This window comes from Barbus barbus, assembly GCF_936440315.1.
Source record: "Barbus barbus genome assembly, chromosome: 35".
Lineage (NCBI taxonomy): Eukaryota > Metazoa > Chordata > Actinopteri > Cypriniformes > Cyprinidae > Barbus > Barbus barbus.
Window position 1 is genome coordinate 3205232 of NC_136763.1, and position 12853 is coordinate 3218084.

Consider the following 12853-nt stretch of genomic DNA (forward strand, 5'->3'; position numbering starts at 1 on the left):
CTCTGAGCTCAGCATCAGGCGAAGAAGAAAATACAGCGAGCCACACGTGAGAGTCATGCCGAAATCAAAGAGAGACAAGAAAGGTAGTTATTTCATCTTTTAGTTTGTTTTATCACTTATCATCACTAAACTTTACACGCCACACATTAAAATGACTCGAGCTGAAATACAATCATGTTCCTCAGACTTTAGTTTACCTGGTTTAAACTGTAAATCACGTTAGTGTCGTTTATGAATGTTATTGAAGCAGCTGGGTCTGTTAGAATTGGTTAATGTTTCCTGTGCTATCATTAATGTTACTTTTTACAGTTTCTTTAACCAAAACATCCAAGAAGGGGTTGGAAGCCAAGCAAAATCTGATCGAAGAGGTTAGTATGATTGTCATTGCTCTTTTGGGTGCTTGGGAAGGACAGCAGCACTGGAGCTGATCTGAACAAAACCTCTTGATCATGTTCTCCAGCATGATTTGAGATGCTTCCATTGAAGCCCAAGATGCTCTTTGGACCAAGAAAAACTGAAAATCTCTTCTGTGTTTTTATTAGGGACCCTACAGAGTCTGATATAGGCCTATTTCCTCTTGATAAGATTGATTTGTTTAGTATTTTTTTCTATTTCCAGGCCTAAATGAAATATTAATACCATCACAATAGTTTTTGGGATTGATTAAAATATCCTTTTTTGTTTCTCCCCCTCTCAGCTGCGGAAATGTGCAGACATCTACAGATACGTGTTTGTGTTCTCAGTAGAAAACATGAGGAACAACAAACTAAAAGACATCAGGACGGCCTGGAAACACAGCCGGTATAAACATCTGATTTACTGTTTTTATGTCATTTTAGGATAGAGTTTAAGGTTGAACTTGGGTTTCATGTTTCAGGTTCTTCTTCGGTAAGAACAAAGTCATGATGATCGCTCTGGGTAGAGGACCGGCAGACGAATACAAAGATAATCTGCATAAAGTATGTCAGCGCATGTCATCAAATATTTAAGTGCTAAATGATGAATATTTACATTTAATTGATCAACTGGCTTCCTCTGGCATGTGAAACTGTCGAGAGTGACTGATTCGATCGTCTGGTTTGTTTTGCAGGTGAGCAAGTTTCTCAGAGGTGAAGTAGGTGTTTTGTTCACAAACAAAACCAAAGATGAGGTTCGAGAGTAAGTATTTATTTAATTGACATTCAGACACCAATTAATATGCTTTGATAAATTGACCTATTTGTTATTCATTTAAAACTAGATGGCTAGTTTAATTGAAATTAATGGTTGCAGAATGTGTTATTCTACCAACATCCTTAATATGTCAGATTTTATCATTCGAATAAAATCTAATAATTTCAGATAATAATAAAACTTTTTTCCTCAGATATTTCAGTAACTTTAAAGAGGTGGATTACGCTCGAGCGGGTAATGTAGCGACCATGGCTGTGACGCTGGATGAGGGTCCGCTGGAGCAGTTTCCACACTCAATGGAGCCTCAGCTCAGACAGCTGGGCCTTCCTACAGCCCTGAAGAAAGGTAAACCATTAGTTAACATGATGACTATTACTCAGACAAGTTGTTAAATGATGGTTCACCCAATCAAAAACGCTGAAAATTAACTCGCCTGAAGGCCATCAAAGATGTAGGTGAGTTTGTTTCTTCATAGAAACAGATTTGGAGCATCACATCACCATCAATAGATCCTCTGCAGTGAATGGGTGCCGTCAGAATGAGAGTCCAAACATCCACACCACTCCAGCCCATCAATTAACATTTTGTGAAGCCCAAAAGCTGCGTGTTTATAAGAAACAAACAAAAAACTAAGTTTTTAAGTTCAAACCGTTGCTTTGGCTTGTAAACAGTGCAAACACCAAGCATTGTTTACAAGCCAAAATAGTTGTCAGTGGACTCCATCACTGGAGGAAGTGTTATTATGGATTATGGACAGGTATTTTGATCAGAGGAAACAGTTAAAATGTCTAAATGATGGATTTATTTCTTACAAACATGCTTTTCATTTTACAAAACATTAATTGATGGATTGTAGTGTTGTGGATTATTGTGATGTTTTTATCAGCTGTTTGGACTCTCATTCTGACGGCACCCATTCACTGCAGAGGATTCACTGGTGAGCAAATGATGCAATGCTACATTTCTCCAAATCTGTTCTGATGAAGAAACAAATGCATCTACATCTTGGATGGCCTGAGAGTACATTTTCAGCAAAATACATTTTTTGCCTGAAGGTGCCATAGAATGGAAAACTGTATTTACCTTGGCATAGTTGAATAATAAGTGGTGGCGGTGGTGATGGCGCAGTGGATAAGACACATGCCTTTGGTGTGAGAGACCCGGGTTTGAATCCACTGTGAGACACCAATGTGTCCCTGAGCAAGACACTTAACCCCCTAGTTGCTCCAGAGGCATGCGACCAATTGTAAGTCGCTTTGGATAAAAGCGTCAGCTAAATGAATAAATGTAAGTGTTCTGTACATAGAAATGACATACAGTGAGCCTCAAATACCATTGTTTCCTCCTCCTTATGTAAATCTCGTGACTAAAAAAAGACCACTGAAAAATCGAAAGCGAATAAGAACATAACACCAATGCCCGCCAAATAAGCCAATAACAGTCCATTTCATTCTAGGGAGAAATCTTAGGGGTGTAAATCGACATGTAAAACCGTTTCTGGAGAATTTTTGCCCTTACCTAAGCCACATATCTTCTATGTTCAGAGAACAATTTAAAATATTGTATCAATGCATTCTATGGCACCTTTAAAGGGATAGTTCACCCAAAAATGAAAATTCTGTCATTAATTGCTTACCCTCATGTCGTTCCAAACCCATAAGACCTGATCTTGGGAACACAAATTAAGATATTTTTGATGCATTCTGAGAGCTCTGACCCTCCATAGACAGCAAGGATCCTAACACAATCAAGGCTCAGAAACGTAGCAAAGAGATCGTTAAAATAATTCATGTGACATCAGGGGTTCAAACGCAGTTTTGCAAAGTTACGAGAATACTTTTTGTACGCAAAGAAATGTTTCTGGACGTTGATCATGTTAATTACATTGCTGTCTATGGGAGGGTCAGAGAGCTCTCAGAATGCATCAAAAATTTTAATTTGTGTTCTGAAGATTTTGGAATGACATGAGGCTGAGAAATTAATGACAGAATTTTCATTTTTGAGTGAACTATTCTTTTAATATAACCAAAGCTGCATCTTCAATCGGAAGAGGATAAGTGTGTTGTAAATTGCATTGGGCAGAAAGTAGTTTGCACTAACTAATATATTATGAATCCATCTGCAGGTGTGGTGACACTGATAAAGGATTTTGAAGTGTGTAAAGAGGGGGAGACACTCACACCTGAACAGGCTCGAATTCTGGTGAGTTTGTACCAATAATACACTGCAAAAAAAAAACTATTTAAGAATTTTAAAATCCTAATAACATGCAGTGTTGCTATTAAAATTATTTTTTTTTATATCGTACCTGGGAAAATGACAAAAAAAGACAACATGCTTCACTGTTTATGCACTAGCAGACATGACATCTCTTTATTTGGATTAAAAGCCATTTAAAAAGTTAAAAGGTCATAAATTAATTTTGAATTTAAAAGGGATTTATTCAGTTAATGTAAAACCATAATTTTTTTGGACTTTCAATTTAGAAACTACTTGGAACCGAAATGGTGGAATTCAAGATATCAGTTAAGTGCATGTGGAATTCTGAATCTGGGGACTTTGAAAAGCTGACGGACGGCGACGGCGATGAGAGCAAGAAAGAGGAAACAGATGAAGACTCAGAGGACGGAGAAGGAAGTCAATAAAACCTGGACACAGGCAATGGACTTTTTTTGTAAACATTCGTTGTGTTGATCCAACGTAAAACCATGAAACGTTTTATTGAGCGTTCTTTTAATGAGCTGCGCATTACTATCACAGTCATCTGCACATTGTTTAGTTTCTATGGTCTACAATATTCTACAAAAATACAAAGATTAGTATGACTTACTGAACTGAGGCTAACAGGTGATCTCTTTCATTCTTATTGTTAAATGTAAGTTATTTTAGCAATTTTTTGGTAAGACAACTAAAGTTATTCATCAAAATGCCACTATCACATTCATTTGTATTGCATTCTCATGTAAACATGGAGATAAATCAAGTGTTGGTGAGCTCAGAGATGTTTAATGTTGTCGTTGTGTTTATTAGGAAGCTGAAGGCCGGCCCAACTCAATTATCACTGTTCACTCACAAAATATGAACATAGAAAAACTAAAGTGATCTCTGTATTAGTTCTTATAAATCAGGCTTCATATCATTTTATTCTTTAACTGTCACGGGGTGTCTAGCGGAAATAGTTTGGACACTCGTGGGCCACTAAATCCCAGGCGTGTTTGAAAGCATCCACAACTTCCTGTTTGAGCGGGCCTTCTGCGGCTGCCGTCAGGTTCTCATGCAGCTGCTCCATGCTGGACATCCCGATAATGACCCCGTCACCCAGATCACCCTGTAAACACGTCAAAACATTGAATATAACTCATTTATTTCTTTTGTGACTTAAAGGGATAGTTCACAAAAAAATGAAAATTGTCATTTACTCATCCTCAAGTTGTTCCAGAACTGTGAGTTTCTTTCTTCTGTTGAACACAAAGATATTTTGAAGAATTTTGGTAACCAAACAGTTGACGGTAGCTGTTCACTTTACGAACATTCTTCAAATAAACTCATACAACTTGAGGGTGAGTAAAAGATGGCAGAATTTTCATTTTTGGATTATCTTAGTTACTTTTTTATTGATTACATATTATTCACACAATGGCAGTACATTATTCATAATTTGATGTGCTCTAGTTCTAGTCCCTTTTTAAATTTCAACTGCTCTCATATATTTTGGAAAGTCTTCCAGCTTTTCATCAGCTCATGAACACACTGTAGTTCATCCATAAACCCCAATTTGGGAAACCCTGGTGTAATAAAATGTTTAATACACTTCATGATGTTGATAAAGAATGGAATATATTTTATGTGTGTTTTTACTAAAAGTCATAAATAAAAATTAGTGTTTTAGTATATTAATAATAATTGATGAAATTATATTTTCACTCATGTCTTTGATTGTTACATATTTCTTGTATAATCACATCAGGGTTATTATTAACTAAAACCATACTTTTTTGACTGACAGGCAATCTGACCAATCATGATGCAGAATCTGCCATTTTGTCCGACAACAAACAAGAGAGGAGAGTAGATTAACTTCAGTGGACTTGAACTTGAAAAATTGTGTGTATTGGCATCTTTTCGCAGTTGAAACAAGATACCTTCTGATGTTTATTTCATGCTATAGCTAGTATGATGATCAGTTCATGAGCCGCTTAAAACTGAGGCGTTACAGAAATCTGTCACAACATGTTAAAGAGCCACAAAATGCCATTTATTGTTTGAATTTCTTAAAGAAATTCAAAATTTGAAAGCTGAGACTGTTTCATATGAAATATAACCAGTATTGTTCACTGTGTGAGAACATGATGTGTGGCGTGAGAGTGCCATGGTTTGTTGGACAAAGCAACAGTAACGAAGGGTCTTTGAAAAGGGTCATGATGTACTAGTATAGTTTAGCAAAAACTATACTAGTACATCAATGGCACTACAATAACACTGCTCACCCTCAGATGAGAGTGATGGTACATCCAGCGAATAGCAGCTGATGTCAGGGTGGGTTTCTCTGAGCCGTACGCTGCTTCCAGAGCCTTCTGAATGCCATCTAGGCCTAGGAAATGACTCTCCTTCCAGTATCTGAAACACAAAAACATACAACACTGATCACATCTTAATGCTCAACTAACTAGATCTGGACTCTGAGGTCACACAGGACTGTGATCCATCACTGATGTGAATGTCATGCATGAATTATGAATTCAATGCACCTGTCTCTGTAAGTACCAGCCCAGCTGTTCCCGAAGAATCGACCCGCAGGCTGAGCGCCGTCTTTATCTTCAAAGTGATATTTTCCAGTCAGAAGCCCACCTGTGAGAGGAGAGGAGAAAATTATTTTACTTCTGATCAGTATATTTTATTGTATGTTTTTTATCATTTACAATTAAGCAGAAGTTTTCAAATTATACACAAAAGTGTGCAAAAAGACAAAATGCTAGCTAAGAAATTAGCCCAAGAAAGACTAAATAGGCCATTTCATTGCAGATTGAAGGATTTTAGATGGCCAAATAATTTTTCTTTTAAGATTTTAGTGTTATTTTATGTATTGTTTAATTATCATTTAATAATATTTTTTATTATTCAATTTTTTTAATATATTTTTAAGTTTATTAGTAGTATTTGTTTGTTTTATTGTTTAATTATATAACTATAATATACTGTATTATTAAATGTTTATATATATATTTTTTGTTTATTATTATTATTTGTTTATTTTACTTAATGTATTATCCTAATTTAAATTAAAGATGTTGTTGGTTAACAAACGTAAAAATGGGGATTAAAAATGCAAAATATACTGTACACAGCAGTTTAGTTCTTGTTGACTTTAGCTCTGTTTTGCAAACATGTTTAAAACACTAAGGGATGCATTACCTGCCAGAGGATTGTATGCATAGAAACGGATGCCAAAATATCTCAAACATGGCAGCAGCTCAGTCTCCACCTGTCGTGTGGTTGCATTATACATGCCCTTCAGAGGAAAACATCAACACTGTTCGAAACTGGCCTATTCATTCTTCAATAACACTTCATTGACAAATTTTAAAATAGTTACATACTAGACCTTGTATATATAGACTAACATCATCCATGCATTCACTTACTTGATATACAGTAGGAAGCACCCAGTTATTGTGTTTGCAGATGCAGTAGATTTCTGCCACTTCCCATGATGCATAGTTTGATAAGCCCAGCTGTTTGAATTTGCCCTAAACACCAACAAACAGCTTGAGTTGCATAATTCGGACAGCTTTTGTTTTCTAAATGCATCTAGGTCAGACAGCCATAAACTATCAATAACTCACAGACTGTCAGGCATTTATCAAAGTGCACGTCTGACGGACAAAGTCTAGGGTCTGTATGGACGCACCTCTTTATGCAGCTGGTTGCAGGCCTGTAGTGTGTCCTGAATGGGGTTCTGGTGGTCCGGCGCGTGCAGGTAAAACAGGTCCACACATTGTGTGCGCAGCCTCTTCAGGGACGTCTCCAGCTGATGCCGGACACTTTCTGGTTTGAGTGTTTTTCCCTCCCAGGGGTTTGCTTTAGTCGCGATTCGTACTGATAAACACAAATGAAATGAAAGCACTGAACTTGATCACAAATATACTCCCCTTTTAGGCCTTTATTGTATCACCATACTAATGTCTATAAAGTTTTTGTTTCAGTTTTTAGCTATTTTAGCACTTCAAGTTAAATTAAATGAAAATGAGAAATGTTGCCATTAATATAGTTAATTTTTTAATTCGAATTCAAATTAAAGTTGCCATAGAATGCATTGATACAATATTTTAAATTGTTCTCTGAGCATAGAAGATATGTGGCTTAGGTAAGGGCAAAAATTCTCCAGAAACGGTTTTACATGTCGATTTACACCCCTAAGATTTTTCCCTAGAATGAAATGATCTGTTATTGGCTTATTTGGCAGGGTCATGAATAATAACACCAAGACAAATTCCTTGTGTGTGCAAAACACACTTGGCAATAAAGCTCTTTCTGATTCTGATTTCTGATTCTTCTGATTCTGATTCATATTTCTTCTTATTTGATGCAACTTGACAAGCTATTTAATGATTTGTCTCTGTGAATTAAAATAATACATTTAAAAATATTATAATTGTAATAAAAAGTATAACATACTAAATATAAAATATGAATTAAAACAGAATTAAATACTACAACTACTACTACTAATAATGACTATTATTATTTATTTTAATTATTATTTAATTATTGCTTAGTATTTTAATGTCTTATTTTTATTTATAATAATAATAATTATTATTATTACTATAAATAAAAATAATACATTAAAATACTAAGCATTAATCAATTAAAATTTTATAATAATTAAATTAAAATAAAATAAACAATATAATAAAGTAAAAAAAAAAGTAACTCATCCAAGTAGTTGAGCCATTTTATGCACAGACCAAATACCAGTGCCAGTCATTATGTAAGTATGCTAATGTATAAACTGCTTACTCTTTGAACTTACAAATCGACATGTCACGTGCAATGTCACGTGATCTACCCACTTGTATCTGTGGTGATCAGAGAGACTAGTTAGTGTTTGGGAAGAGTTCTACCTGTTTTGGCAAGCTGCATGTTTCCTATGATGGTCTCCGCCTGTCCATCATTGTACATGAACGCGGTGTCCAGCTCCTCGTGGCCGCGCTCTAAGAACAGCTGCACCAGCTGCGCGCTCAGGTGCGCGTCCGCGCGTCCCCCAAACGCCATGGAGCCCAGCAGAGTGACTGGGGGTCTGGACTGAGACATGCTGCACAGCTGATTGAAGCGTGGTGTCGTGAGTCTGGGGAGAAATGCGTGGCGAACTGCACTCAGGCCTGCTCTGGCAGCGCACTGCATAGTTCCTGTAGCGCAGACGGTAGAGATAGGGACTGAGGGACCGTCGCTAAAGCGTCGACATTGTGCGTGAACGAAGAGGTCAGAGCAGACGAATGCCATTGGTCAGCACAGGGAGGTGGACTTTTGAAGGTTCATAGTTCATATTTTGTCTCATCAAAATAGCGATGCAGGTTTTCCAAGTATTATTTACCATTTTTTTAAGCACATGCGATTCCCATTGTAACCTGAAGATGCCAGCAGAATACAAATAATGGTAGTGTATGGGATGATATTATTGTCAGCATCCAAACTTTGGGTACACTTTATATGAATGTATAAGGAAAACTGCATATTTCATGCGTCGTAACTAGGTTTTCGGTATTTTAAACCTTTTGGCCTTTATTGGTTCATTTCAATAGTATAGTACAGCAGTTCTCAAAATAGGCTAAGACTTAAAAAATTTCCATTTATTTATATTGAAACAATCTTAATTAAAATTCTATAAAACACTAAAAATAGAAGTGCACAACACTACAATAGCATATTTAAAATTTTATTATAGTATAAAATTATATAAATTGTATTATTATATTATATTATTTTTATTCTAACACAATATTTCATAGGAGGTGCTTGAACAAGGGGACAAAAATAGGATCACTGATGTAGTGTGAACAAAAAAATCAAAAACGAATTCTTAAAAGCACAAATATCAAGTGCAGTATCTCAATATGAGATGATAATGTCAAATCTAGCATTTAATTATTTTTATAAGCGTAAATGCACTCTTTAATAAACTGTCAATAATGAAATTTCTTAACACTTTCATTTTGCTGGTTCAAAAAAAAACGTAGCCTAGTAACACTTCTACATTCATGACCTTTGAAGTCTTATGTAACAAATGTTCCCTAACAGATTTTATTGCTACAATATTCAGATACGTTATACAAAAATAGTCTGTCTATCTAAAGAAAGGCAATACAGAAGATCTGTGAAGACCAAAGAATGTTAATGTTTCATGAATTCTATTAAACATTCTTGAAAAGAATTCCACTCAGTATTTTCCTGGAGTGACACGTCCACATGTGCTCTAAATAGCCGCTGATGTTTTTATAGGTGTGTTTTATTGTGTAACCGCATTGGGCTCATGGCAGAGGTGTTGAACCCTGCTTGGCATTGACCTCTAGAGTCGGATCAGTGCTGTTAGAGAATGTTTTCCAGGTTCTGTTGCCCCAGAATCCCTGACCTCTGGAACCTCCCCCATGTGCTGCTTCAGCTGTGGCTCGGTGACCCCTCGACAGGACCGTCCTGTAAGAGAATAACTTGTGATGTCACACACTGAAGTTTCTGAAAATATGAGTAATGCAGTGATGGTTTGCTGTTATTTCAAGTATAGCGTCTAAATTAATAAAATATTTTATGTGTGTGGGCAGTCGTGGCCTAATGGATAGAGAGCTGGATTGTGACCTGAAGGTCATGGGTTTGAGTCTCAGGTCCAGCAGGGATTGTAGGTGGGGGGAGTGAATAACCAACACTCTCTCCACCCTCAATACCACGACTGAGGTGCCCTTGAGCAAGGCACCAAACTCCCAACTGCTCCCCGGGTGCCGCAGCATTGGCTGCCCACTGCTCCGGGTGTATGTTCACTACTGTGTGTACACTTGGCCACAGACCTTTCCCTTTTACATTACTATTTTACTATTTTATATTATTAGTGTTATTTTAGAAAAGCTTTTTGTGATTTAGTTTGATGTTAATCTGACATTTTTCTTAAATGTTATTTCTTGTTTAAAGTGCTTAGAGAACATTTAAAACATTTCCACAATGTTTGCAAAATGAGAAAATGTAATGTTCTCTTAATGTTTGCACAACCAAGGAAAACCATTTATAACATTATTTTATAACATAACTGGATTTTTGAATGGTTAGATAACATTTGGAAATAATGTTTTTATAACTTATTGGGAACTTTAGCAAACTTTTTTATTATTATTATTATTACAAATTAGTTTGATATATTTTGAGTAAAAGCTGAAGTGAAAATGTTATGTTATTATGTAAAATAATTAGTGCAGTCAAATGATTAATAGCAATTAATCTCATCCAAAATAAAGGTTTTTGTTTACATATGTATACTGTTTATGTATATATCAATACACACACATTCAGTATATATTTTGAAAATATTTACATATTATTATATATTATATTACATATAAATATATTTAATAAACAAACATAACATATGTTTTCTTAAATATATACATGCATGTGTTTGTATTCATATACATAATAAATATACAGAGTACTCACTCATATATTATGTAAACAAACTTATTTTGGATGGATTAATCGCGATTAATCATTTGACAGAACTATAAATAATAAAAAAATAATCATTAATTAAAATAAAAATACTGCTTTAATATTATAAACATATTATCTTATTAAGTATTATAAAATATTGATTATATAATCATTTTATTATAAACAGAGAACTTTGACTAACATTCTGGCAAAGTTATGAAGAAACATCATTCCAGTATCCTTCATAAAACATTCATTCAAAGTTGTCTGGTCTTTAATAATGTTACAAAACGTTAGCACTTTGTTTATACATTGTTCATAGAACGTTTTTTAAACGTTATTGCGGAAAACGTTTTAATTATGATATTTATGTTTAAAAAATGTAAATAATAATAAACACTGGTGTTTTTGGACCTGCATATAATCCATCATGGGTCCATTGCTGTCCATTAGAAGGTGTTTGCCTGTTCCTCAGTGGTGTGGACATTAAAACGTGAGTTCATTACAAAAATGACCGTCATTTGACTCTGAAATCTGTCTAATAAAGTGTTTTCCTTTGAATTAGGCACTTTACGCTCATTTATAAATCATCCTGAAGGAGGTCAATCAGTTTCTGCATATATCTCGTCCTCTCAGAGGACATTCCCTCCACTGCTCCTACAGGAAGACAGTGTCCTGAGGGCATTTGGATCTAAGGTGGATCCGAGAGTCTTTTCCTCCTGTCATCTGCTGCTGCGCTTTCAGTCCGCTCTCCACGCGCGTTAATATGGACGCAGATGAGTTTGTTTTAACGCTTTAAGTGTGTTATTTAGGTGCAGAGCTCTTTCTGAACGGCGTACGAGAATGGATATGTTATTTTATTCTTTACTCATTCTAATTCATGCAATTTATGCAGCATCCCGTTCTGGAAAAAACCTGATGCCGCACATGTGAGTAACTGTCTTTGGTTTGATATTGCTCGCGCTTCTAGAATATTATTAGTATTATTAGCTTTGAATATCGCAATAAATGAAGTAGGCTATTTAATGAACGAATTTGCGTCTCATGTTCGTGCTTATATTTATTAGTTTCTACGTTTTTTATTCATTTTGGAAACTCTTTGACGCGTATTTACGCGTAATTTTGGTGAACTTGTGAGACGCTGGTTGAGGGTCAATCGGAACGTTCTCAGAACTTTGGCTAACTTTCTGGTAATGTTCAGAAACTTTAATAGACCGTTCGTCCAAAGTTGCCTAGTCTTTATAGCGTTTTAATAACAAATACTTTAACTTGAACATCATTTATGGAACTTTCGCTAACGTTCTGGAAAGGTTGTTTCAAAGTTATGAACAAACGTTCTACCAGAAACTTTAATAGAACCTTGGTTCAAAGTTATCCGGTCTTTAATAGTTTTCTTAAACCATTAGCACAAAAACTTAATTTATACTGGATGTTTTGAATGGTTAGAAAACGTTCAGAAATAATGTTTTTAGAATTTATTGGGAACTTTAGCAAAAACATTTGTTAGTTGGGTACTTGTTTTGGAATGTTTGGAGAGCATTCAAAAGTTATGTTCACAAAATTATAAAATTGCACACTTCCTTAACGTTCACATAATCAATCAAACATGATTTAAAAACTGGATGTTGTGAATGTCTGGAGAACATTCAGAAATAATATTTTGAGTGTTTAATAAAAATGACACAGACAAAGCACACTTTCACGTCTCTGTAACACAATCTGCCAATAATCCCAGACATCAAACTAATCGCCTGGAGGTTCACACTATGTTTGAGGATATAACACATTTTTACAGAGTGACTCATATATCAGCCTGGGAACTTAAGCTGTGTAAATCATGTGTGTCTTGTCATCAGATGATTCAGGTGATGTATTGGCATTTATTTATTATATTAATGCTCACTATTGCTCAATCTGACATGGAGCGTCTAAGTAATTGACAGTCTTATAACTTGTTCTGCTGTCAAATTCATTAAAACTACAAGGAAGG

General features: G+C 35.4%; 2 protein-coding genes across 2 annotated transcripts; one reads left to right on the forward strand and one right to left on the reverse strand.

Annotated features, from left to right (window-relative positions):
- Positions 1-4294, forward strand: LOC306855149 (mRNA turnover protein 4 homolog). The gene is made up of 8 exons (XM_079393610.1): positions 1-83; positions 310-368; positions 698-801; positions 878-959; positions 1091-1158; positions 1367-1518; positions 3299-3375; positions 3660-4294. Exons 1-8 carry the CDS (start codon positions 56-58, stop codon positions 3816-3818), a joined length of 729 nt encoding a protein of 242 aa, XP_079249736.1. The 5' UTR covers positions 1-55; the 3' UTR covers positions 3819-4294.
- LOC306855148 (aflatoxin B1 aldehyde reductase member 4-like) lies at positions 3514-8649 on the reverse strand. Its single transcript, XM_079393609.1, has 7 exons — positions 8298-8649; positions 7082-7269; positions 6816-6920; positions 6586-6682; positions 5922-6021; positions 5661-5790; positions 3514-4501 (listed from the first exon to the last, which is right to left on the reverse strand). The coding sequence occupies exons 1-7, from the start codon at positions 8575-8577 to the stop codon at positions 4340-4342; spliced, it is 1062 nt and encodes a 353-aa protein (XP_079249735.1). The 5' UTR covers positions 8578-8649; the 3' UTR covers positions 3514-4339.
- Positions 8650-12853: the final 4204 nt, after the last annotated feature.